The sequence below is a fragment of the Schistocerca americana genome, chromosome 9, assembly GCF_021461395.2.
Source record: "Schistocerca americana isolate TAMUIC-IGC-003095 chromosome 9, iqSchAmer2.1, whole genome shotgun sequence".
Lineage (NCBI taxonomy): Eukaryota > Metazoa > Arthropoda > Insecta > Orthoptera > Acrididae > Schistocerca > Schistocerca americana.
The window spans coordinates 24,777,946-24,805,115 of record NC_060127.1 but is presented as its reverse complement, the minus strand read 5'-3'; the positions used below and the strand labels follow the sequence as shown (position 1 = coordinate 24,805,115).

At 39.4% G+C, this 27,170-nt stretch overlaps 1 protein-coding gene across 1 annotated transcript in view; it reads left to right on the top strand.

Annotated features, from left to right (window-relative positions):
- Positions 1-27,170, top strand: part of LOC124550937 (centrosomal protein of 164 kDa) — a 635,732-nt gene that overhangs the window by 441,956 nt on the left and 166,606 nt on the right. Inside the window, exons 4-6 of the mRNA XM_047125745.1 lie at positions 7,723-7,856; positions 7,958-8,097; positions 12,431-12,678. Of these exons, the coding sequence (XP_046981701.1) occupies positions 7,723-7,856; positions 7,958-8,097; positions 12,431-12,678 (522 nt within the window). The remainder of the gene's footprint in view (positions 1-7,722; positions 7,857-7,957; positions 8,098-12,430; positions 12,679-27,170) is intronic.

Sequence of the window (27,170 nt, the reverse complement as noted above, 5' to 3'; positions counted from 1 at the left end):
CTGTGCAAACCACTCTGAAGTGCATGGCAGAAGGAATTTTACACTTTATACGGAAGAGTATTATGCTCTTCTTCTAGTAGCAAATAACATAGGTCGCTGAAGGGGTGACGTGTTCATAGTGATTTGAAAAATGTGCAAGTCGCTCTTGTTTTCTAGAAGGGCAGTCCAACAGATGCATAGAGCTATAGACATGTCTCTCTCATGTCAATAAGTTGAACAATTTTGGAATAAGAAATACACTAGCAGGTTATGACGTACATGGAGGATGAAAATTTCCTCTGTAGGGATCAACAATGTGATCATGGATTTCACTAAATACCTCGTTCTGCATCCATCTGATGGCATCATCCACATATCATGTGGGAAAAGTGCAACATCTCTTTCATGTGATTGATGATTTTGGAATCCATGCTGAGGGGAATGGAAGATGTTATTCTCTTTGAGACACTTCATCATATTTGAGCTCGTAATATGTTTGAATATTGTACAACAAATTGATGTTGAGGATATTGGGCAGTAGTTTTGTGAATCACTTCTGCTGCCATTCTTGTCATTGGGTGTGACCCATGCTTTCTTTCAACTACTGGGCATAGTTCTTTTTTCCCAATTAAATGAAATTGTTGTATCGCATTGATGGCCGCGAGTCTCCACCTGGGGAAGCTAGGCCCCCAAGTTGCAAGTTTTTTCAGCTGACACCACATTGGGCAACTTGGGTATCGATGATAATGAAGAGACGGCAAGGACAACAAAGCACCCAGTCACCAAGTGGAGAAAATCTCCAATCCGGCTGGGAATCAAACTAGGGCCCACTGCATGGCAGTCAGATGTGCTGACCTCTCAGTGAAGGGGCAGCCTTTGTTTGATGAATGTGTGGTATATTATACTTAAAAGAGGGGCTAACTCAGTTGCAAATTCTGTGTGTAATTTGTGTGGGATTCAGTTGGGCTCTGGGGTTTTGTTGAATTTTAGCAATTTAGCACTCTGGACTGAGCAGCCAGAGATAGGGATCGTGTATGTGTGTGTGTGATATGTGTGTGTTTTTCTTTTCTGATGAAGGCTTTAGCCAAAAGCTCAAAATCTGTAACAGGCTTTTTGTTGTGCCTGCCTGCAACTCAGCATGTTTAAGGTGTGTAGTAATCTATCCTGATGGGTCCTGTGTTATGCAGCAGAAGTTTAGGTATGTCCTTTTATCCTCAATTTTTAGGAAAGCCTATCAACAATTTTCTGGGAACTCAATTTTTCTAATTGAAGTATTTCATTAACTAACAAGTTATTCTAGTATAAGTACATATTATTTGGAAGCAGAACAATCAGAGCTACTAGACAGCAGCACTGGATGTTTGAAAGGATTTTATTCTAATATTTGAACGTTCTGGACACTGGCCATTTTGGATAAAGGTAACTTTTTTTATATATTGTAACAAAAGATAAGATGTTGATAAGAAAGAAGAGATTGAGGGCTTTCAGATAAGGTATGTTATCTGAATGTTATCTGTTCCACATTTAATTGGCGTTTGTAGTGACATCTCATGTCAGTGTTGGGAGGGTATCATGATTTAATTGCATCTGTGTTTGATTCAGTGGAAGTAGAAAGCTGAAGTTGTCACTACTGTGCTGCTGAAAAAACTTTCTTTATATAAACCAAGCAGCACTGCATCATATGCTGAAGTATCTTATCAGGAAACCTTTTACTTTTTGCATAAAAACTTAAAAGCCAGAGATTCTGGATTCACATGTTTATTCACTGTGCAGTTGTTCACGAACAGTTGCTTACAATACTTTGAAGTTAAGAAACTTGTTGTAATGGCGACCGGAACAATCGCGGGGTTGTAGTGACAGAAACGCGGCGGGACCCGCGGAGCGGCCCATGAACAACAACACAACGGGAGAAGATGGACACGACCAACGAAGGACCTTACAACACAAAACAAGGACAGAGTCACAAACCAAACAAGACAACCACGTCCACTCGTAAAGCAACACAAAAGTCAATACGCTGTCTAATGCGAGGCGATATGTTCAGGGACACATGTGAGGTTAGACTGGCAGGCTGAGCGACAGGCAGGCACTTAAGTACTTGATTGGGGATGCTGCTATTGGCCGCTGCAACCACGTGTTCCACTGTGGCGCCTTCACTCTAAATGCGGGCCAGGAGGCGCGCGCCGCCACAGATTACGGCGCGATGGTACAGAGACCTCTATGGGTCTTCGACATCCATGACGTCTGGCAGGGATTCAAATTCCGCGGTGCGCGGTACCAGAAAACTCACTGCCCATTGTCCAAAGAACATGCAGTGAATTATGAATGTGAGCTGTGATTGGAAAACTAAGGGAAGCAGAAATTGATAGCCTGAAATTGTTAAAGTAAGCCCCACAGCTGTCTGCAGAAGTCTTTCAAAATCTTTTGTAGTCATTTTCACGGAATTCCTGAATCCTGTTCCATCCTCTGTTTTTAAGGTGTGAGGAAGATCTTACCATGTCCGTTTTTAAGAAGCCGACAATGTCACCAATGTTTATGAGCACTGGTACTTTCCAGTTGGTGTGCTTCAGATTATAAGCTGCACATGAAATGTAGGTTCATTTCAAAGTGTCCAAATAAATAATATCCAATTATTAAACACAGATTTCCTTTGTGATTTGCCAACTTCTGAGTTATGAGACTCCTTCAAAGAATACTCCTGTTTCCTGGGATGTTCTTCAGGCTTAATACTGAGGTGTTGTCCGTGTGACTGGACAATGTTGCTACACAGATGGCTCTTTCATTAGTGGTAGCTAATTTTTTTCTTTTCTCAGTATAATTTACTACCTTTGTAATATTCATGTTGTAATGATACTACTGGGCAGCTGTGTTTGATTAGCCTACATTCCTTCATAATTTGTACTCTGGAAGTACATATAAAAATGAAATTTCTGCATCACAAAAGTGTTGGAAATGAAATCAGAAGTCCTATTAATTTATGGAATTTTTTCCTCACATAAATAGTGCAAAACGTCAGTAGTTCCCATCATAGTCTAGAAGGAACACTAACCTCAGTTTCAGAGCAGTTATTTATTGGATTTTGTGTCATGCATTGACTTGTGATGATATGCAGTGAGGCCTAGCAGATGTCATCATCTCTACGCACAGCAGCCTTCCCATACCATCAAGCCACTCTGCTCAGCAGGGAGTGTGGAAATAATGACTGTGTGGGGCTTTCTTTATTAACGCAAACATTTCTCAGGAGTTCTTTGCGTTGTGGGCAGTGGAAAGGTCTCAGGCACCAACAAAAGAAAACTTTCTTCCATGGCAGAACATCCTTAGTAATTTGTAAAGATCACTCAAAAACTAATGCCTCTCCCACTTTCTTTTTTGTCAAGAATTTCAAATGCAACTACATAAGTTGAAAACCACACCTCTGACGATTAATTTACGATTTTTAAGTATAATGTCTGTCTATTTCTACAGTTTTGTCCGGTCTTTTAACGAGAACGTGTATTCCATTGTGGTAAAATGCACACTCCTGCTTCTGAAAATAAAGTGAATCCACTGACTTGCTTGTTTTAGCATCCCAAACATATAGAAGTCTGATCATGCCAGGTCAGGACTGTATGGGGGATGAGGCAGAACTTCCCATTCCTTTTTCATAATCTCTTCAGTGGTGTGATGACTGATGTTTGGCCTGATGACTGATGTTTAGCCTTGCATTGTCATGCAAAAGGAGAACATCCGCCATAGCCCTTGTTGGACAAAGTCACTGAAGACGTACTTTAAGCTGTCTGAGGTTTCTGTCGTATTGAACAGAATTTATTGTGTGTCACTGCTCCAAAATATCGACCATAATCGCACCCTCTGAATCCCAGAATACTGTAGCTATAACTTTTACTGCCAATTGCACAATTTTGAACTTCTTCTTCTTTGATGAGTTTCTGTGATGCCATTCCACAGTTCATCTTGCCACGATAAGCTGCGTCAATTAACATGTCACTATGTACCCTGCTCGGAACTAAGTCAGCGGCACCTTGTTCATTCTTGGACGCATTGTGAATATTATTCACATACATTTCAGAATCACTGCCACTGTCTGACTTGGGTATGCGAGTTCTCCTGAGTGTTAGAATTGTCTGAATGATAGTCATCACTGCCTTAATCAAACTGCTCTAAAGTCAGCATCACCATTCTTTTACTTCTTTGTGACATATGTGATATCTCTCTGTTAGTAACCATCTGTGAATAATGAGATATTTAATAAGTAAGTAGTGTAACACCAAAAAATACTTTTTTAAGGTAATCTCCATCTATCTCATGGAGGAAAAATCTTACCTTTATAGTAATATCCAAATGTGCGACAATGCGACTGATGTGTGTGCATGAGTGAAACAATACTGTTGTGGAAATGTAACAGTGATGTCTACACAATATCAAGTTCAACTGACAAATGAAATATTATGTCAAATTAACAATGCAGGTGTACCCACTATGTGTTGAGAAATCTTATACATGCCAGTGAGGTGGATGTTATAATACATAATACATCAGAAGACAAAGCATCGTTGTAACATGTACCTTTACATAGACTATCAAGAACTGGCCAAGTTCAGTATCGATCTGATACAAATGTTAGAGTAAGGCACATTTTACATTCCTGACTCCAAGCTCCAATTTATATATTGTAGGAGTGGCTAACAAGGTATTCTTTTACTTTGTGTATAAATATTTCAGGATTCTCAATTTTCTCCTCATGACCACTGGCAAGTTGTTATAGACTTTATCACCAGAATATAAAACTCCATTCTGAACCTAGAGAGGAATGCAAGATCTATATGGAAATTATTTTTACTACTGGCATTGGGGTTATGAACTGCTGAGTTCATGCTAAATTTATTGTTGTTACCAACCAACACAGCAAAAGCAGAATACTCCATATGTGAAGTACTATAGGGAAAAAAGTGCAAGAAAACTACAGTAGCAGCAAAAAGTTTTACAGTAATTCATACATCAGAAAGAGAAACAACAACATTAAATCGCGTGGAAAGTTATAAATAATCATACAGGCACACATAATAAAGCAAGTAATAAATCAAAATAAAATACAGAAATGATAGTGTTGACAATCCACTTCTAACAGGTAATGCATTTAATCATTATTGTATTAACATAGCTCAAAATCTGACCATGAGTAAATGTAATCCAAACACAAAGGCAGAAACGCCAATACTTGACATAACAATGTATGTATATCCAGTAACACCCAAAGAAGTACAAAGGGCTATCGGTAAATGACTATTGGATTTGATGGTATCCTAGACAAAATTATTAAATATAGTTCTGATAATATTGTCTCTCAACTTGTTGACGAAACCAGTTACTAATTTGCAACAAAATTCTTTCCATGTGGATCCAGTTTATAAAAGTGGTGACATGTCTGACAGTAGAAACTTCATACCACTATCACTATTATCTCTACATTCAATAAACAATTGAAAGAATAAAGTATGATAGATTACTAGACTTTCTAAACAAAAACCAAGTTCTGGTTAAGACACAGATGGTTTAAGAAAAAGAAAACCAACAAAAACAGTTCTCTTCAATTTCCTAAAGCTGTGGAGAACAATTAACTTTCCAAAGCTTTTAGCCATGTAAATCACGATCTACTACTTTTAAAACTGTAATTATGATGTCCATGTGTTTCCTGTGAGTTATATTTATCTGGGTGGAAACAAAAAATAGAAAGTTGTCAGGAAGTAAAGTGTACAATTCTGAATATAAGAAAAATTAATCGTGGATTATCCCAGGATTGAGTACTGGATTGACTGTTACTCTTGGGTTTCAATAAAGGTGTACCACAATGATTTTCCGCAGCAGTTACTATTTTATTTGCAGCTGATACCATCATAAAGAATGATTATCAATTGCAGCAGAAAATTTTCAAAACAGTAGAAGTAGCAGAAAAATGCTTTTAAAAATCCTTGTCTAATTGTTAATGATAGGAGAAGTGTATGACTGAAATAAATGTGGTACCCATGTAAAGGTTGCATTAGGGAACCACCCAATTCAGGAAAAGAACTGTACGATTATGGATGGATGAACACTTAAGCTGGGAAAACCATATAGAAATTCTTAACAAAAAGTTAAGAAGTTAAGCAAGTGCTGTGTATGCGTTTTCTGCACTATTCACCTCTGAAGAAGAACATCTTCTGAAGCTTAGCAACTTTACCAATCTTGTTTATGCATCTATTGGTGTACACTGAGATTATATCTTTATTTTCTTCCATTATTTAAACTCTGGACGGGTATATCTTCCTTATCTCTTTTCAAATATCAGCTCAGACCTTAGCAAGTGTCATCTGTCTTAGTTCCTCCAGTGGTAGGTAGCATTTCAGGCAGTAAATTTCCTGCAACAACATGGTTAACTGCCAGATTTACAGCTTTGTCCCAGTTCAAGTCTATGCATTGAAGAGCCTTTCCAAAAGTTTGTTTCCAGGCGTTACAAGATCTTCCTCTACTTCTGTACTCACAACAGTGCTGATCTGTGGCTTCTTCCATCTTTCATTTGTAGAACATGCCTTGCAAGTTTAACCCTTCTTTCAGCAACAGTTGTATGCAGGCTGAATCGACTAATTCTTTTCAGCACTCCATCGTCTGAAATGTGATCTCGATAAATGGTCTTCAGAATTCACATCAAGCATTGCTGATGAGAAACATTGAGATTGTGTGCTGATTTTGTTGACTTTTCCAGGTCTCACATGCCAGAACGCCATCGATTGGATGATAGAGGAGTACAGCCAAAGCATTTTGGACACACTCGTAGAGTCTAATTGCCATGTGGATCACATTCGTTGTAAGACTGCAGAAGCCTTCCCAAGTCTCCTGATGATGTCTGGATCAACATACCCACTGTTACCAACAAGGCTGACAAGATATAGAAATCTATTAACATCTTTTAGTGTCTGTTGCACTGTAAATTGAGTAGGTACATTTCCACTTTTTATGGACATTGTTTCTATCGCTGTGTATTTGTAGCCCTACAAAACTGGCCATTCTGTCCAACATGGTAGACATTAGTTGTAAACTTTGTGGTGATTCTGTCAGCAGAAAAGTGTCATCAGCAAAACACAGATCCATAAGGCCACATTGTTCATTAAGACATATGTCAATGTTGGAGTCGTCCAGAGTTTTTTCTCATTATGAAAAATACAACTAATATGAAAAGGAATGGTGACACAATGCATCCTTGTCTCTCACGTGTCAGAAAGCTAAAGAAAGGGATGCCCCATCTTCTGGTTCTTATTCATCAACTAGAATATAGATAACAAGTTTCTGAGAACATTGATGAGATGGTCAGGAATTCTTTATTAGCCATCAATATTCCACAAATTTCTAGGCGTGTAAAGTAAAATGCTTTTTTAGATCAATAAACTTTAGGTGCAGTGGACAGTTGAACTCTATGCATTGTTCACCTATGTTTCACACAACAAGTATTTGCTTGGAGCAGGATCTCCCACTTTGAAAGCCAGCCTGTTTTTCTCATAGTTGACAATCTGCTGCTTCTTGTGTCCTTTTTAGAAGAACAAGGCAAAAAGAGACCTGGCACCAAGAGAAATGTGGTACCTCTTCAATTTGTATGTTTGGTTAGAGTGGGTTAGTTAGTTAGTTACATTTTCCACAGATCATTTTGTACATATATATTTTTGCACCATACGAATAAATGCAGCCTATTAATTGAAATTTGTAATATGTCGACAGGAGAGGAAGACTCGAAGACGTCACTGAAAGAAGAACTGAGGAGCTACGAGGAAGGGTTGGGTTCTGAAGGACTGGGCAGTACAGGTGCAAAACCAACTGGCATCACCTACTTAAAGAAGAGCTCCATACAACTGGTGGGTTTCCCCAACGTATGTGACATTCTTTGTTATTAGCTGTGCCAGTGTGATATGGAATAAGTATGTAATATTGTTTTCTGTTTCTTTTTAATGTTCAGGCACCACTGAAGAAATCACCCCTGTCTCCAGTTGTTGCACTTCCTGGTACCATGGTAGCTACCGGTGGACGGGTTCAAACAGCAATGCCAGGCGGGCGTGCCGAACCACTGAGAGTAGACCTCCGCTCACCTTCTGACAGGTATAACAATAGCATTGTTGGTTGTAATGGCAAAATTAATTCCCACCTGGACCAAAGACATTTGGTAATTGCTGATCCCATGTAAGTAAAATAAATTGTAAAGTTTTTTCCCCATTTGATCCATAAACTAAATGAACTTGGTGATTAATTTAGAGGAAGAATATGACAATGTACTGAGGTATAAAATATGGAACTCAACTCTCTAATTATGAAAATGCAAATGCGTATGGTAATCATGTAAACAGTATACAAATAGGAGATGTGGTTTAGAACAAAAAAAAATGGTTCAAATGGCTCTGAGCACTATGGGACTTAACATCTGAGGTCATCAGTCCCCTAGAACTTAGAACTGCTTAAACCTAACTAACCGAAGGACATCACACACAGCCATGCCCGAGGCAGGATTCGAACCTGCGACCGTAGCGGTCGCGCGGGTTTAGAACAAAGGGCGGATACAACAGGACAGTACATTTTCCTCATAACTCTTCATTACACCCACAGAAACTGTAGTGAAGTATATTGGAAAAGGGAGTGCTAAAGGCTTTTGTCAAGCAGATGATGTCGCCATTTGGGGCCATACTAAGTTGGAGGTACCGACAACATTGAGCCTGAGGAACCCCAAGCTCAAAGAGTTTGGGTTATCTGGGAACTGAAACAAGATGTCAGCAGTGTGACTGAGTAGAACAGCCACTTCATGTAACTTATTTGTGGAGGGAAAGAAGATCAAGAGAATTAATAATTTCACATATCTTGATAGTGGCAGGCAATGGAAGAAGGGATATTCCCTGCTGTATTTGAAAAATGTCAGAGGGTTCCTTCATGAAATAATTCTGATTCTGTGGGGTGCAGATCTGAAATTACTGACTTGTTTATCTGGAGTACATTTGCTCTGTCTGGATCTTCTTTCTTCTTTTTGTGGACTTCATCTCTTGTGCAGTCTGACCTGTGCTGGAGATAAAAATCATACTTATCTATGTCCAACAAGCTACCAAATAACTGAAGTCGCTGTTTAAAGATGTACAATTTTGCTTTGACAGTTGCATTATTACTAGTTTATAGGCAGTTGAGCATCCACTCTCTAACAGGTTTCAGGGCAGACACTCCAGCTGGACTAATTCCTCTTTCTTTTCATGACGTAGTCCATTGTCAAGGCATGTGCTGTTCCATGGAGCACAGATAATCTCCAAGGCAGAGGCACAATTGCATGGAGTGCCAAACTAGTAAGCAGCGCAAAGTGTGACGAAACTGCCAGTGCCACCTCCTTCCTGCACAAAAGCTACATCCATCACGATTTTCAACATGCACAAACAATACAAATTGTCCACACAATATGCATATCCAAACTTCCTAAACCTACTAATAGCTGTTAACTGTATGTTTGGTGATTGTCATTCATCAGTACTATAAACATTGTGCAACACATCACTTCACAGAAGTGGTATGTTACACTTCAGAGTGTCAGTCTTGAATTTCTGAACAGAGTAACCAAAGGATCCAAAATCTTCAATCTAATACAAAGTCTTGTCTGGAATAAAGTATGTTCCTCTAAGAGCTGCACAGACTATGTTCAAAACTTTCCATCTGCCTGTCATGTCCTGTAGTCTAGAGAGCTTTGCCATAACCAAAAGGCACGTAAGTCAACCACAGGCTTGTAAAATTAAATTCCATAGATCTGCTCTACAAAAGACCAGGGGAGACAAGATTAGAAATAATCACATAGGGAGAGGCTTGCAGGTGGAAGTGACCTCTTGCAGCTTCTCACTGTGACATGGAACATAGTCAGTTTTGCAGTAGACAACTTAATTACTCTAAGTGAAAGGAAAAAGCAGTATACAGATCTTATAATTGTAGACAGCCAGTACGCAAAAGAGGAAGAAGGTAAAACTGAATAAATTGTTCTAAATATGATCATTACGGTAGGGAAGTGAACAGTACATTAGCTAAAATGTAATATGAGCATTACAATAGAGGAAGAGAATGGCACATTTAGCTAAAATGTTAAGAATGGCTGATCACTTGGTCCTGCAAATATTTCTGTGGAATTATTGAAAGCTGGCTGACACCATGTGAAGAAAAGTATATTGCATCTTATAAACAACTGTTGTCAACATACTGAAATTCAATCAGAGTAGAAAAGCTAATATATGGTTTCCATTTCCAAGTAGAGGAATAGATGAGACACTAGCTGCTACAGAGGTATTAGTGTGAACTCTGGATAAGCCACTTATTTTGCAAAATTGTGTGTGAGAAAGTAAGGCAGAATATTCACCACCATATCAGGAAAGACCAGAGTTGTTTAAGACAGAACAGATCCTCTGTAGACAACTTCTGTGTTGAAACTTCCTGGCAGATTAAAACTGTGTGCCAGACCGAAACTCGAACTTGGGAACTTTGCCTTTCGCGGGCAAGTGATTTACCAACTGAGCTACCCAAGCACGACTCACGCCCCGTCCTCACAGCTTTACTTCTGCCAGTACCTCGTCTCCTACCTTCCAAACTTTACAGAAGCTCTCCTGCGAACCTTGCAGAACTAGCACTCCTGAAAGAAAGGATATTGCGGAGACATGGCTTAGCCACAGCTTGGGGGATGTTTCAAGAATGAAATTTCCACTCTACAGCGGAGTGTGCGCTGATATGAAACTTCCTGGCAGATTAAAACTGTGTGCCGTACCAAGACTCGAACTCGGGACCTTTGCCTTTCGCGGGCTGTGAGGACGGGGCGTGAGTCGTGCTTTGGTAGCTCAGTTGGTAGAGTGCTTGCCGTCGAAAGGCAAAGGTCCCAAGTTCGAGTCTCGGTCCGGCACACAGTTTTAATCTGCCAGGAAGTTTCATATCAGCGCACACTCCACTGTAGAGTGAAAATTTCATTCTTGAAACTTCTGTGTTTTACAACAGTTAATGGAAAAATTTATAGCAGTAGGGATGGAGTTACGCATTACATTTGTAGATTTAGCAAAAGCTTATGCCACGTTTCCTAGAGCAAAACTGTACAAAACTTTGAAAAATATGTATATGGAGACCATCTTTTACAGATTATTATTGAAATGTACAGAGATAATAAGGTATACATTAAAATTGGCTCAGAATGATCAGAACCTATTAATGTCACAAAAGCACTGAGACGAATTTGCAGTATGTCATCCACCTTGTTCAAGATATATGTAGAAGTGGCTCTCCTAATGTGGAGGAATGGGAATCATTGCTACTGATGTGCAGATATTTTCATGAAGTTTTGCTGATGATCATGCCATTCTAGCATAAGATGAATACAATCTTAAGTTCGTGGTACATTTATATCAGGAATATGACAAATGGGGACTACAATAAGTGTAACAAAATGGAATATCTGATGGTGAATAGTGACAATAGATGTGAAGTTCCCATCAATGACAGAGCAGTTATCAGACAGGCAGAAAAATTTTAATGTCTATGGGCATATGTTGGCCAAAGTAGACTGGGCAATACAGAAGTAAAATACAGCATATTGCTTCATGTGAAATGATCTATATTTAGGGATTTTATTGGAAAAGAGAGTTGTAGTCCATTGAGGAATGAGCCTACAGGCAATATTTTGATGAAAATTTTGATCTGTTTTTCCATATTCCAAAAAATGATATTTTCCAAATAAATTATAAATTATAATGTATAAGTAGATTGCAAATGAAGAACAAATGAAACCACTGACTGATGCTCATGACCAATATATGAGGAGAGCAGTGGTAGCATGAGAGAGCTGCTGCAAAGATTAAAAAAAAAAACTCAAAAAGCTTCTTCCTTATGTAGTCACTGTGTACCACGCCTCCTATTTGAAAATAATGGTGTTGGACTTAATGAAGAATATTAGAGGTATATTACTGAAGATGGAATTGAGTAAACAAGCAGTTTAAGTGGTAGTGATGAAGGAAATGCTGTTGCTTCATAAATATTTGAGAGTCTTGTTCATATAAAACATTTGCTTCAAAATTATTTTTGTACTATTTGTCCTTGATTTGTGGAAACTAATATATGCTTTCCTATATAGCTCAGTAATAATAATTTCATATATGGGCAGATGTATCATACGATAATATCTGACCCGTAATGGCGTATTTGTAATGTGACTCTTTATGTATGTGTGTGCGTGTGTGTGTGTGTATTGTGTGTGTGTGTGTGTGTGTGTGTGTATGTATGTGTGTGTGTGTGTGTTTGATAGAGAAGGAGAGAGAGAGGGGGGTGGGGGTGAGTTTACATGCATTCTTGTCTGCAAGTCATGTTAGCTGTAACAGCTTATTTTGACCTACAGTAGATGATGATGCCACAGTGACGTGATATAACATACATTTATATTTATCAGGGAGGTTCTACCACTTAGCCGCAATCGAATCGACATCGACAAAATGGGAGCGGCGACGTTGCTCGGTCGCCCGTCGCCCGGTCCCATTGACATCGACAAGATGAGTGTGGCACCCTTACTGGGAGAGAGTGGGGACGGCACGGCGACGGTGACGCCTGCATCCCGGAGGTCGGCTCTGCCCCCGTCTGCACAGGAGAAGCATCCCCGCAGTCTCGTCCAGCAGGGCCGTGGGGAGCTCAAGCTCTCAGGTAAAGCAAATTTGCTCCTAATCAACACAAGCCAGCTAATGTCGGAAGGAGCGCATCACTATAATTTCACTTATGTGTTGCCTGCATTGAGTTTGTCCACCGTATTTCATATGATTGTGGCCATAGAGGCTATCTGTTGGTACTATTACTTTTATGAATAAACTGAACAGAGTTCTGCAGTGAATTCCAGAAAACACTGCAGGAAGAATGCCCAGTGCTCAAAATGTTGTGATGCAGTTCTGCAATATGAAGTAGACCTCTATTTGGAGTAATGAAACTTGGAAATGATATGCAGAGAGAATATTAAATAATGTGTGCAACATAGTGACTAATGCCAGAATACTGACAGGCTTCCAACAAAGTAGCTCCACACTCACCAAGGTGCAGCTGAACACTACAACAACAGTGACTGCCCCCCTCCCCAATTGCAAACTCACCTACCTTACTGAGGGTTCACAGCTGCCCAACCAGATAAAATTGCAAGCATTACATATATGTCGGCAGTGTAACTCAAGCCAATGCTGACCTCATCATTGATGGTTTTAGCCATGCTGCGTCATGTTGCATCTTTATTGTGATATTGTCTGGCAGTATAGAGTTTACTCGGGAGCTACGATTTCCTTTTATCCAATTTTGCTCACCTTGTTATGTATTCACACTTGCCAACATCTCCCATTTGCACTTTGTTTCTCAAAGTGCTGGAGGTATTGCTAGAAGTTAAGAGTACAATCAAGTATCCAGCATCTTGCAATAACTGCGAGGTCTCCCATAAACGGTATGTCTTATATTGCAGGCTCTAAAATTTTTTCCCTTGGGCTCTCCTTCATTAGGAAAAACACTATCAGCCCCCTCCCCCAAGCATAATTCATTAATAAAAACATTTTTATATTTTCTTTGTCTTGATCTCGGTTTTACCAAATTCAGTGTAGAGGGATTTTATGCAACAGAAACCAAAACTACATAAATTATTGTAATGCAAATACAGAACAAGTTGTTTGTCTTTATCAAATTTACTTTATTCAAAAACTACAAAGTGCACAATATTTGCAATTCAGCAAATGAAGATTACAAGAGCATTGAAAATCTGAATTATGAAGTCCAGTATCATGGATGAGCTTGCTTATTAGAAGCAAGTTTCTCAAGACATGGTGTAATGGCAGAAATATACATTTGAAGTTGTTTGCTTGAATTTAGCTTTGAACAGTAGTTTGACTTCATAGCTGCCAAAGCTGAAAAGCCAGTCTCCCACAAGTATGTTGTTGCAAAAGTAATTGTGATTGTCATTGCATTTTGGCTTAGCATTGAGAATTCATTGCTAATATGTAGCCAACACTCCAACAAAGACTTTGACTCTTCAGTGAAGTACCACAAGTGAGATCAATAAGTTGTTCTCACTCTTTCATATTTAAATATGATAGTCCAGGAACATTGTTAAATTGATTTTTTGAATTAAATTTATAATAATCATTGCTGAAATACTTTTTGGAGTGAACTTTTAGTGTTGAAAGATGATGAAGAAGACAGGCTTTTTTTATCTCCATTGAAAGTATCAGATTTTCTGTGTCTTGTAGCAGTGACGCTAGATTAGGGAACACATCTAGAATGCAACTTTTGCCACAGCTCTAATTACTTTATGAATGTCTTCACTTTTCCATTCCAAGATAGTACAGTTGCCTGATTGCCTTGAAATGAAATGATATGAATATTTAGTTTCTCAAAAATGTCAGTGAGGTAAGCATTTTCAATAGAAAATGTCTGTTTCTGAAACAGTCTGCCAGAGAGTAACTGTCCTCAAACAAGAAACAGAATACCTCATTCTTCAGTTCAGACATTATTTGTAGTACTTTACCCCTTGAAAGCTATCAATCATTACTAAAAAAAGAGCTATTGAATATGTTCAGCACCCATCTCCTCACAAAGCACTTTAAAAAGCGTTGAGCTTATAGATTTTTTTTTTTTTTTTTTTTTTTTTTTTTTGCTTTAATAATATTAACTGTCTCTATAACTGTTTGCAGAACTTCATTAAGGCATGAGCTAAGTTCTTTAGTAGTCAGAGCCTCTCAGTGTATCATACAGTGAGTGCGTACTCTATTAGGAGCTGCAGCTTTAACTTTTGATTGCAGTCCATTAAGAATTCCAGACAGTGGTTGAGTTCCGTGTATGCGTGCTTCAGTGCATCTATTACATAATATCTTGTTTTGATTAAAAAAGAGTATTGATCATATCAAAAAGACTTAAAGCGGTAACTGTTTTCAGCATCAACTCACAGAAAAGCAATTGCTCTTGAATGTTAAACTCATCAACGAAACAAACATAAGCAATCATATGAGTATATTTATGAATATCAGTTGCTTCATCCACTTGATTATACAGTTTGTCAATTAACTGCTCAAGGAAAGAGTCATAAATGTCTAAAAGTCTTCTATGCACCGTGTTATTACGGATGGAAATACTTTTCAATTGTTGAGCAAATGAATCACCAAATATTGTTAATACTGTATCAAACCGTGCCAGTAAAACCAGAGTTTCTGAAACTGTGTTTCATTTCTTGCATTTAACAATCCTATGCAAAATCTTGTAGGGGGCTAAAAGGGCCATAGAATTCAAATTTCTCATTTTAGTAAAGTTTCTCTAGGCGGACAATAAAACATTTTGTTTGCTAACATTTCTTTTGTTTCTTCAATTGTGTTTGGTTTCTCACATTTAATAATCCTGTGCAAAATCTGGTAAGAGACTAAAAGGGCCATAGAAATCACGTGCGTTGTTTAGCAAAAATCTTCTGGGTAGACAAGAAAACATTTAGTTTCCTGACAATCCTTTTGGTTTTCCAATTAATTCAGGATGTTTGGTTTCAAGATGTGTCTTTAACTTGTTAGGCTTCATGCTATGAGCAGCTAAAATGGTTAAACAGATCACACACTGTGGACGCCTCACCATTGATTGTAGTTTTTGTGAATCCAGGCAACAAATGGTTCTCATCGTATCCTCTCATCCACCAGCACCCTCTCTCCTGCCAGTTAATGGACCACTGCTGTCTTCCTGTCTGTCACTATCCAGGAATCACTTCATACTGCAGTCAACTTATTTGTGTGAAGTCTGAAAGACTGTAAGGCCACATCGAAATACATGCGACAAAGCTTGCACTGTGCATAATAATTAAGGATACGTTCACAGTGCAGCTGACAATAGGTGATTCCACCGATGGCTGACATCACACAGCTCGCTGGGTCATTTCAAACAATGCTAAAAACATGGCTGAAGTTTCATTGTTGTTGTCTAGACCTGTACAACACTGACATTGGGCGAAATTCAGTCCAGATCATTGGTATTTTCTTTGTTCGAAGGAAAAGATAAATGTAACTGTTTGTTAATAAGATTTTTTTTTAGCCATACCATGCCTCCTTTCCAGGCTATTCATGCACCCCTTGGGGGTTTGCACCCCACAATTTGAGAACTACTGGTATATTGTTTACTCATTTACAATGAATATGCCTAACAGTTGGTTCATTATTCAGAACATAACAAATACATTAATATAAATTATGTCCAAAACAGTCTGTCTTAATTAAAGACTCCAGTTAGATATACATATAACAAGTTTTCTCTTGTGCCTATGATGTCATTGCCGTTGTCATGGCCGTTCTTCCATGGTTCACATGATACCTACAAGGTGGGACCAGAGTGCAAGAAATAAATCATCCACCCAGCAGGTACTGCGAATGCAGTAACATTTCTGTCATTGCCCCAGCTTGCGAGTATGCTGCATGCATCCGTTCCAGAGTACATGCATTCAAATAATACACACATCCAAGCACCAGGGTGTACCAATTCGTTATTTATCACATTATTTGCAAATGTGGCATGGCATACCTTGACCAAATGGTGATGCACACAGTCAGATAATTGTGCAAAGAAACACCAGTCACATACGTAGATGTAGTGTACCCAGTCTGCCATACCACGGCTTTTCACAGTTGAAGGGCATCCAGTGAATGATAATAATGACACAGAATTAATTACTCAATCAACAACAAGTGTCAACAAGTGATGTTTAATGGAGTTATCATAAGTAATATCAGATATGCTGATGACACTGTCTTATTTGCAACCAGACTGGAAGAGAATAATACTGGGGGTCCATGTTTAAATGTCAAGAAGACAAAATGAATGGTTGTCAGAAGAAATTGGGATGAGATTCAGGGCACTCTTTCACTTGTTAGTGTTGAGATCAAAAGTGTTTCATCATATAAGTATGTGAGATGTCAAACTGACAAGAACTGGAATTTGTCTCAAGAAATTCACTGCAGAATTGAGGAGGCCAGAAGTTCTTTTCAGAAAATGAAGGAAGTTCTGACTAACCATTACAAAGATATTTCATTTCACACTCAGCTAATGTGATGCTACATGTTCATTATTCTACTCTGTGGAACTGAGTCATTGGCTACTGAAGGATATTACGGATACCACGTACAATGAAAAGATGTGAATGTGGCAGCACTGTAGCATAAGAACAAAGAATGAGAAATTACCAGTACTGTCAAGAGAAGAAAACTCTAAATCTTTGGTCATATATTGTGCACAACCAGTACAACCTGTTGCAAGTAATACTTCAAGGAAAGAATAATGGCAGGTGTGGTCCAGGACATAGAGATTATTCTGGCTGAAGAACTGATTCAAGTGCTTTGGATTGTTCACTGTTCAGAAAATCCGAGGTCTAAAAACAGATCATGCTACTGATCACCTATGTTATTGAAAGATGAGGTGCTAGAAGAAGAAGAAGAAGAAGAAGAAGAAGAGGAAGAAGAAGAAAAGTCAACAACTTACTGGCCACTTGTCGCAAAAGAGATAGGCCGCTCCAGAGGAGCAATGCAAGTAATGAACCGTTTATCTACTTGGATACTGATGTTGAGTGAAGGGTTATTCGCACAGACTGTGAAGTATATAGTGGCAAGCACAAAGACAAAAATAACTGCAGACTTGCTGTTCCGGCCCAGAGGATGCTCTCATGTATGACACTACTGGAACTAGTGCCAGGGAAATACATGTAAATACAGTGTCATTTAGAACTCCACCAACAAACTTTCGGAGGTTGTTCAGGAATATTTTTTGAGTGTTTTGGTATTAGGGGCCCATGGTCTCCAAATGGAGATGACGATGGGAGATGTGATGCTGCTAGAAGAATTTGACAGAGGACTGAAAGACCTAAATGGAAAAAAGGCTCGGGGAGTAGGTGACATTCCTTCATAATTATTGTGCTCCTAAGTAGAGCAAACTCTACAAGATAGGCGAAATATTCTCATACTCTTCAAGAAAAATATAATGACTCCAAATTTTTAAAAAAATTTCTGGCGCAAATTAGTTACAGAAGAAGAGAAAAACTGGTGAAGCCAATCTTGGAGAAGTTTGAGTTCTGGAGGACTGTAGGAACTTGCTGAGCCTATCTTTAAAGATAGTTTAAAGAGAGGCAAACCTACATGTGTAGAATTTGCTGATTCAGATGCGGCTTTTGACAGTATTGACTGGGCTACACTCTTTGAAATTATGAAGGTAGCAGGAATAAAATACTGGAGGTGAAAGTTTATTCATAACTTGTACAGAAACCATAGCACATTTCTAAGATTTGAAGAACATGGAAGGGAAGCAAGTGTGAGAAAAGAGTCACACAGGGTTGCAGGCTATCCCTGATGTTATTCAAGTTGTACATTGAGAGAAATAAAAATTTTGAGCTTTGCCAGTGACATTGTAATTGTCAGAAAGAGTAAAGAACTTGGAAGAGGAATGGAATGGACAGTGTCGTGAAAGGAGGATATTAGATGAACATCAACAAAATCATAACAAGGATAATGGAATATACTCAAATTAAATCATGTGATGCTGAGGGTATTAGACTAGGAAATGGAACACTATAAGTAGTAAATGAGTTTTTTTTTATTTTGCAAAAAAAGGGGGTCAATGGCTTCCAAAGTAGGGAAGATATAAAATGCATACTGCCAGTAGCAATAAAAATTTTTTTGTTTGCATCAAATACAGATTTCACTTGAAAAGGAAGAAAAATCAGCCAACCAGTTGCATAACACAGCTTTGTTAGCTCTTGACCTATGTTTCGATAATTATAAAATGTTTGGAAGGAGTTTGTAATACCTAGAAATTACACATTGGTTACAGAAGGTTCAAGCAAAACAGAAATAGCAAATGCGGATAAAATACTATAAGCCAAGGGTACAAACTTACTTGTTACACGTTGTGTAGGGAAAAAAAAGAAAAAAAAAGCTCCATCAGAACAGACGTTAGAAGACCCAGCAGAGCTGACCGACCGCTGCGTCATACTCAGCTGTTAGGTGTCACTGGATGCAGATGTGGAGCGGCATGTGGTCAGCACACCGTTCTCCTGGCAGCTGTTGTTAGCTTTTGTTTTTGTGACCGGAGCCGCTAGTTCTCATCAATAAGCTCCTCAGCTGGCCTCACAAGGGCTGAGTGCACCCTGCTTGCTAACAGCACCTGGTAGACCTGGACGCTCGCCCATCCAGCTGCTAGCCATGTCCTACAGCACTCAACTGTGGTGAGCTGATGGGAACCAGTGTATTAGAATAAAGCCATCTGGCTCTTGTCAAGTAACAATCACCTCAAGAACAATAAAATAACAAGTTCAATAGCAACATATATGTTGCTAGAGAAGAAAGATTCATCCATTCCGTTGTATATGTTAAGTTGTTTTAGTGACACTATGTTTTTGTAGAATTTTTCTAGTATAATTAGTTTTAAGACAAGGGTTTTTTAAAAACTTTTATTAGCATCATGGTAAAGGTAAATGTCAGCATGACGATCACATATTATTTTTATTTGTGAATTATCAGATGTAAGCTCCTCAGCTATTTGCACTTAAGCACGTACAGTTTTTTTGTCCGTTGATTTTATTTAAACCACTCAGCATAAGAAATGCACACATTGTGCTGTCTGTGCAGAAATTACATTAACTTCAGAGCTAGTTTGTTAGTCAGTTCACAAATTTTATCCGTGAAGTTCACACTGATGTTATCTGATTATAATGAGGTGTTATTTTATTGTTTCTGAGGTGACTTTTACTTAACATGGGCCAGATGACTTTATTCTAATGTACCTTTTCAATTGAATATAGAGTGGGGAGAAAGGAATGAAGGAGGCAGTCACCTGGAAGAATTTTGCACGGGGCGTAATTTAATCATCTCTAACACTTGGTTTAAGAATTATGAAAGAAGATAGAAGGCTGTATACATGGAAGAGAGCTAGAATCGAAGTAAGGTTGCAGATTGATTGTATAATGGTAATACAGGGGTTTCAGATCGATTGTATAATGATTGTAGAATTAGAGAAAGCTGTTGACATGGTTGACTGATATACAATCTTGGAATTTCTGAATATAGCAGGGGTAAAATACAGGGAGCGAAAGCCTATTTACAATTTGTGCTGAAACCAAACAGCAGTTATAAGAGTTGAGGGGCATGAAATGGAGACTGTGGTTGAAAAGGAAGTGAGACATGGTTGTAGGCTATTCCCTATCTTATTGAATATATACATTGAGCAAGCAGTAAAGGAATCCAGAGTAAAATTTGGAGTAGAAATTAAAGTTCAGGTAGAAGAAATAAAAACTTTGAGGTTTGCTGATGACATTGTAATTCTGTCAGAGGCAGCAAAGTACTCTGAAGAGCGATTAAACAGAATGGACAGTGTCTTGAAAGGAAGCTATGAGAGGAATATCAAGAAAAACTAAATGTGGATAATGGAAGTAGTTAAATTAAATTCAGGTGATGCTGAGGGAATTAGATTAGGAAACAAGAGACATAAAGTAGCAGATGAGTTCTGCTTTTTGGGCAGCAAAACAACTGATGATGGCCGAAGTTAGAGAATATAAAATGTGGACTGGCAAATACAAGAAAAGAGAAGTTTGTTAACATCGAATATAGATTTAAGTGTTAGAAAGTCTTTTCTGAAGGGATTTGTCTGAAGTGTAATAATGGATGGAAGTGAAACATGGACAACAAACAGTTGAGACAAAAAGAGAATAGAGGCTTTTGAGACATTGTGCTACAGAAGAGTGCTGAAGATTAACAACAATGTACGAAAAGACAGATTGCTATTCACGATAAAGAAATCATGTCAAACTGTAGACAGGCACAATTAAAAGACACTTGCTAAAGATTTAGGCCACAGCCCTCATCAGTAAAAGAAGATATGAGAGACAAATGCTGTCTGGTAAGGTGTGCGGGGACTAAACTGCCAGCAAGTGCAGTGTCAGGAGGTTGAGGGGCAGGGAGATGGTGAAAAGAGGAGGGAACACTGACGGATGCATTGGCAAAGAGCTGCAAATAAGCAGGGTGGGAGATGAGAATGGGGAGGACATGATGGGACAGCGGTGATGGAAACTGTTGGGTGGAGGGTGTGGGGCAGTATGTTACCTTAGGTTGAGGCTGGGATAATTATGGGAGCAGAGAATGTGTTGTAAGGTTAGCTCCAATTGGTGTTGTTCAGAAAAGCTGGTGGTGGAGGGAAGGCTCCAGACGGCTAGGGTAGGGAAGCAGCCGTTGAAATCAAGTGTGTTATGTTCAGCCACATGCTGTGCCACAAATGTGTTATGTTCAGCTGTCTGTTGTGCCACAACATGTGGCTGAACATAACACACTTGATTTCAATGGCTGCTTCACTACTAGAGCTGTCTGGGTCCTTTCTTCCACCACCAGCTTTTCTGAACTGCACTGATGCGAATTATCCATACAACACATTTTCCGCTCTCATAATTATCCTGTCTTCAACCTACGGTAACATAATGTCCCCACACCCTCCACCCTACATTTTCCACCCCCTCTCTCCTATCATCTCTTCCCCATTCTCTTCTGGTTATTTGCAGCACTGTGTCAATACATCCCCCCATGTTTCTCCACTCCTCTCCTTTTTGCTCCTTTCTTCCCCTCCTCCCTGCTCCACAACCTCCTGATGCTGCACCTGTTGGTAGTCTAGCCCCTACACACTCCACCAGACAGCATTCGTCTCTCTCCCCATCTGTATACTACTATCACTGTCCCCATCCCCACTTCCTCCAGATTGCTGCTAGCATCCCACGTGATGTTGCATTCTGGCCGAAGATTCTAGAGTTGGCGGTCATGTGAGTGTGAGGTGCACTAACTAGTGTGTGTGAATAATGTGTGCCTCTATTTTACTGATAAAGGCTGTGACCGAAAGATTTATGTAAGTGTCTTTTAACTGTGCCTGTCAGCAACCTAACTTTACGGTAAGTAGCAATATGTCTTTTCCTACGGCGTTGACATTCCTACCTGTAGTTTCCAGTGCTGAAGATTAGATGGGTGATCATGTAACTAATGAGGAGGTACTGAATAGAACTGGGAAGTCAAGAAATTTGTAGCACAACCTGACTAAAAGAAGGTATCAGTTGATAGGACACATTCTGAAACATTAAGGGATCACAAATGTTGTATTGGAGGGAAGTGGGTGGAGTGAAAATGATAAACGGAGATCAAGAGATGAATGCAGTAAGCAGATTCAGAAGGATGTAAGGTACAGTAATTATTTGGAGAAGAAGAGACTTGCATAGGATAGAGCAGCATGGAGAACCGTGTCAAACCAGTCTTCGGACTGAAGACAACAACAACAACAACAACAACACATATTTTCAGCATAATATGTAACAAGTAAGTGTGAACTCTTGGTTTATAGTATTTCATCCACAGTTGCTATTCTTATTTTTCTTGAACTGTTTGTAACCAATATGTAATTTCTAGGCCTTACAACCTCCTTCTGAAAAAGATAAATTTATAATTATCAAAACCTAGGCCAAGGATTCGTATAAACTTGAGTTCCGCAACTAGTTGACTGATTTTTTTAACCTTTCCAAGACTGTCACCTTATCAGTTTATAGCCATTTCAAGATGTTTAAATACATTGATGTGCCATGAAGCATTATCTAAATGGGACAGAAATCAGTATATGTGATGTACATGTAAAATAATTTATTTATTCAAACAAATTATTACAATTTCAGCAAAATTGGATAATTTATTCAAGGGAAAAGGCTTCATAAATTGAGCAAGTCAATAATGCGTTGACCCACCTATGGCATTTTTGCAAGTAGTTATTTGGCTTGCCATTGATTGATAGAGTTTTTGGGGGTCCTCCTGAGTGATATCGTGCCAAATTCTGTCAAATTGGTACATTATATCTTCAAAATACCAAGATGGTTGGAGGGTCCTGCTCATAATACTTCAAATGTTCGCAGTTGGAGAGAGATGTGGAGATCTTGCTGGCCAAGGTAGAGAGTGGCAAGCACAAAGACAAGCAGTAGAAATGTCCACTGTGTGCAGGCAGTCATTATCTTTCTGAAATGGAAGCCCAGGATGGCTTGCCATAAAGGGCAACAAAATGGGGTGTAGAATATTGCCGACGTACCACTGTGCTGTAAGGGTGCCGTGGATGACATCCAAAGGGGTCTTGCTGTGAAAGAAATAATGCCCCAGACCCTCACTCCTGGTTGCTGGGCCAAATGGCAGCCAACAATCAGGCTGATATTGCACCACTGTCTGGGGCATTTCCAGGCACATCTTCAGCCTACAGTCTCATTGATTGGAGTGGAGAATTCTCTTCAGTGATGAGTCCCACTTCAAGCTTAGCCCCAATGACCAGTGAAGATGTGTCTGAAGATGGAACGTATAGTGATGGGATACCGACTTGACTGTTGCCCATCGTTCAGCACTATGTCCGAGAGTTGTGGTATGGTGTGCAAGCCATTTCTTTTCATAGTAGAACCCCTGTGCTTGTCATCTGTAGCACACTTACACCACAGTGGTAAATCAACGATACCCTACACCCCATTTTGTTGCCCTTCAATACAAGCTATGCTGGGCTTACAACTTGGGAAGATATATCCGTCCTTACACCATGAGTTTCTACTGCTTGTCTTGGTACTTGCCAGAGAAAGGCCAGCAAGGTTTCCAGATCCCTCCCCAGTTGAGAATGCTTGGAGCATTATAGGCAGGGCCCACTAACAAGCTTGGGGTTTTGTCAGTCTAATGCACCACTTGGATAGAATTTGGCATGATATCCCTCAGGAGAGCATCCAATAACTCTATCAATCAGTGTCAAACCAAGTAACTGCTTGCTTAAGGGGCAGAGGTGGACCAACATGTTGTTGACTTGCTCAAGTTGTGAATCTCTTTCTTTTGTATAATTCATCCAATTTTTCTGAACTTGTAATCCTTTGTCTGTCTGTACATATACATCATTTCTGCCGATTTCCATCCCATTCAGATAATTCCTTTGTCATGCATCCTTTTTTCTAAGAGCATATAAATTTAACTGTTAGGATGCCTTTCCAGAAGATGTTTATTCCTGAAGGTAATTGTACGGAGCGTAGCATTATATGGAAGTGAAACAGTGCAGACAAGAAGGTAGTAGAAGCATTCAAAATATGGTGCTACAGAGGAATGTTGTAGATTGTATGGGTTGATTGAGTAACTAATTCATTCATTCATTGTGATCCGCAAATCCTGTCAAGGAGAACCTGCAGAATGAGGAATAAATCAAGGTGTTCAGTAACTCAAGAGATAGCTACCAGAGAAGCTTAATCTGACTGCTGCATTAACGTTAACAGTTTTTATACTGCTAAATGCTGGTCGTGCACATACCTCCCAAATTCAAACAAGTAAATCAGTATGAAAGCTGTTAATTTGAAGAAACTACTGCGTCCTCTGTTGTGTTAATAGCTGATTTTTATCTGCTATTAGTAATGTAATATTTATTTGATTACAAGAGTATTTTTCAAAGAAAATATTTTCTTACACCTATAAATACTGGATCTTATTACAACAATATAGGAAGGATATTCCTTGTTTTTGTTATTCCTTCCTGAACATTCTTCTGTTTGTCTTATTTACAGTACAATACTAATTCAGCTTTATAAAATACACTGCTGTGTACCAAGTAGCTAACAAAATTTTTTGGTCCGAGTAGCTAGTGAGGTATGATTTTAATTTTCTTTTGAACTGTTAGGGATTCCCAATTTCTTGCTTTTCATTAGGTGAAAGTGCATTGACTGTTTTACCATCAGAGTGTTTGTTAAGATTATCTTGTGTCTTGTATTGTGACTCTGTAAACACAGTTTGCCTGCTACCTATTTTTATTAACAGCTACAAAAAGTGTTAGGGATAAATGTATTGGAAAAAGAGTCCAAGAACTCCAAGATCCTTGAAAAGTCTTGTGCAAGACTTATGGTTACGTGCGTTATATATTAAAAATAAGTGGTGCAACACATTTTTTTCTGAAAGCAGTTTGGTTTTATTTTGGATTCCAATGCACCATATTATACCCTTCCCTTTTGGGTGCAAAGCACTATTTTTCAACATAATCACCATTCAGTGTGACCTTACTGGAAGGGCCTGTATGCACACACAGTTCAACTCTGCTAGTCAATGTTGGTGGCAACATCTTGCTGCATCAGTAGCCTCCCCAACAGCCATGTACTGCTCCCCACAGAGTGCATCCTTCATTGTGCCAAACAGATGAAAATCGGAAGGTGCGAGATCCAAAATGTAGGGTGGATGAGGAAGGATAGTCCAGTGAACGACGTGCGTTGTCATGGAGAAGCAGAAGTTCTTTTGCATTTTTGTGGCGGTGAACACACTGAAGTTGTTTCTTCAATTTCCTGAAGGTAGCGCTGTACACTTCTGGTTGATTGTTGCATCATGAGGGAGGACATCAAAGGGAATCCCAGTAGACTAGTGCCATAACTTTACTGGCTAAGGGTGCAGCTTTGAACTGTTTCTTCAGATGAGCCACAGCAGTGTGCTGCAGGATGGTACGTGGGAGATCGGATAGGTTTGTGTGACCTTGTTGCAATGGTGGCAAGACACTTCACCCCATGACTCACTGCGTTTTAATTCACTGGCAGTTGTCTTCAAATGCCTATAAATATTTGCAGTGCTCTGGTTATCTCTGTGGCATAGCCATCTGTGCTCTGGTGGCATAGCCATCAACACACTGGACTCACATTTGGGAGAAAGATGGCTCAAATTCCCATCTTACCATCCAGATTTAGGTTTTCTGTGATCTCCCTAAATGACTTCAGGCAAATGCCTGGAGGGTTCCGTTGTAGAGGGGACGGCCACTTTCCTTCCCTATCCTTTTGTATCTGAGCTTGTGCTCCGTCTCTAATGACTGTGCTGTTAATGGAATGTTAAAATCTTCCTTCTGTTATAACTTCCTTGCATGCTGTGTAGTTCCTTAGTGGATACAGAAGTGAGAAACAGGTTCAATGTATGAACAGAGAATTCAGATATTAATTTATTTTACATCTAATATCAAATAGTAAAAGTAATACATAACTTTGTTGCTGTAGTTGGAACATCATTCTTAACACTAGCTTTGAATGTTGAAACGTAGACAGATACTGCAGATTTACAAATCAGCCAGTAATCAACACAATACCTATTCAGTAGATCAGAAGCCCTGGCCACTATGTAAGTCTGTAAATGTTATTCAAAAGGCAAACACACAAAATGGGATCAGTGCAAAAATGTTCGAACTCAAGTACACACACTGCTTGGTGTCCTGAGAGGGGATTTTTGCATCTCATTGTCAGCAGCATAATCGTTCGTGGCAGTGCCCTTGTGCTGCCATGGTGGCTGTAGGAAACGCAGCAGTGTAACTGGTGTCGCACGTACACACATAAAAAAAATATTTTGTATCACCTCAGTTCCGAGAGTTCCGGGACCTGTACAGAAAACTGGAATAGAGATCAACATAAACATCATTTCTGCCCTTTTTATTGCTCATGAAAACCACACATTGTATGTTGTACCACCATACAGGGAGACCGTCGGAGGTGGTGGTCCACACCGGTACCTCTAATACCCAGTAGCACGTCCTCTTGCATTGATGCATGCCTGTATTTGTCATGGCATACTATCCACAAGTTCATCAAGGCACTGTTGGTCCCACTCCTCAATGGCTACTCGGCGTAGATCCCTCAGAGTTGTTGGTGGCTCACATCATCCATAAACAAGCCTTTTCAATCTATCCCAGGCATGTCGATAGGGTTCAAGTCTGGAGTCTGGAGAACATGCTGGCCACTCTAGTTGAGCAATTTCGTTATCCTGAAGGAAGTCATTCACAAGATGTGCATGATGGGGCCGCGAATTGTCGTTCATGAAGACGAATGCCTCGCCAGTATGCTGTCAATATGGTTGCAGTGTCGGTCAGAGGATGGCATTCACGTATCGTACAGCCGTTACGGTGCCTTCCATGACCATCAGCGGTGTATGTCGGCCATACATAATGCCACCCCAATACAGCAGGGAATCTCCACCTTGCTGCACTTGCTGGACAGTGTGTGTAAGGCATTCAACCTGACCAGGTTGCCTCCAAATACGTCTCCGACGATTGTCTGGTTGCAGGCATATGTGACACTCATCGTTGAAGAGAATGTGATGCCAATCTGAGCAGTCCGTTCA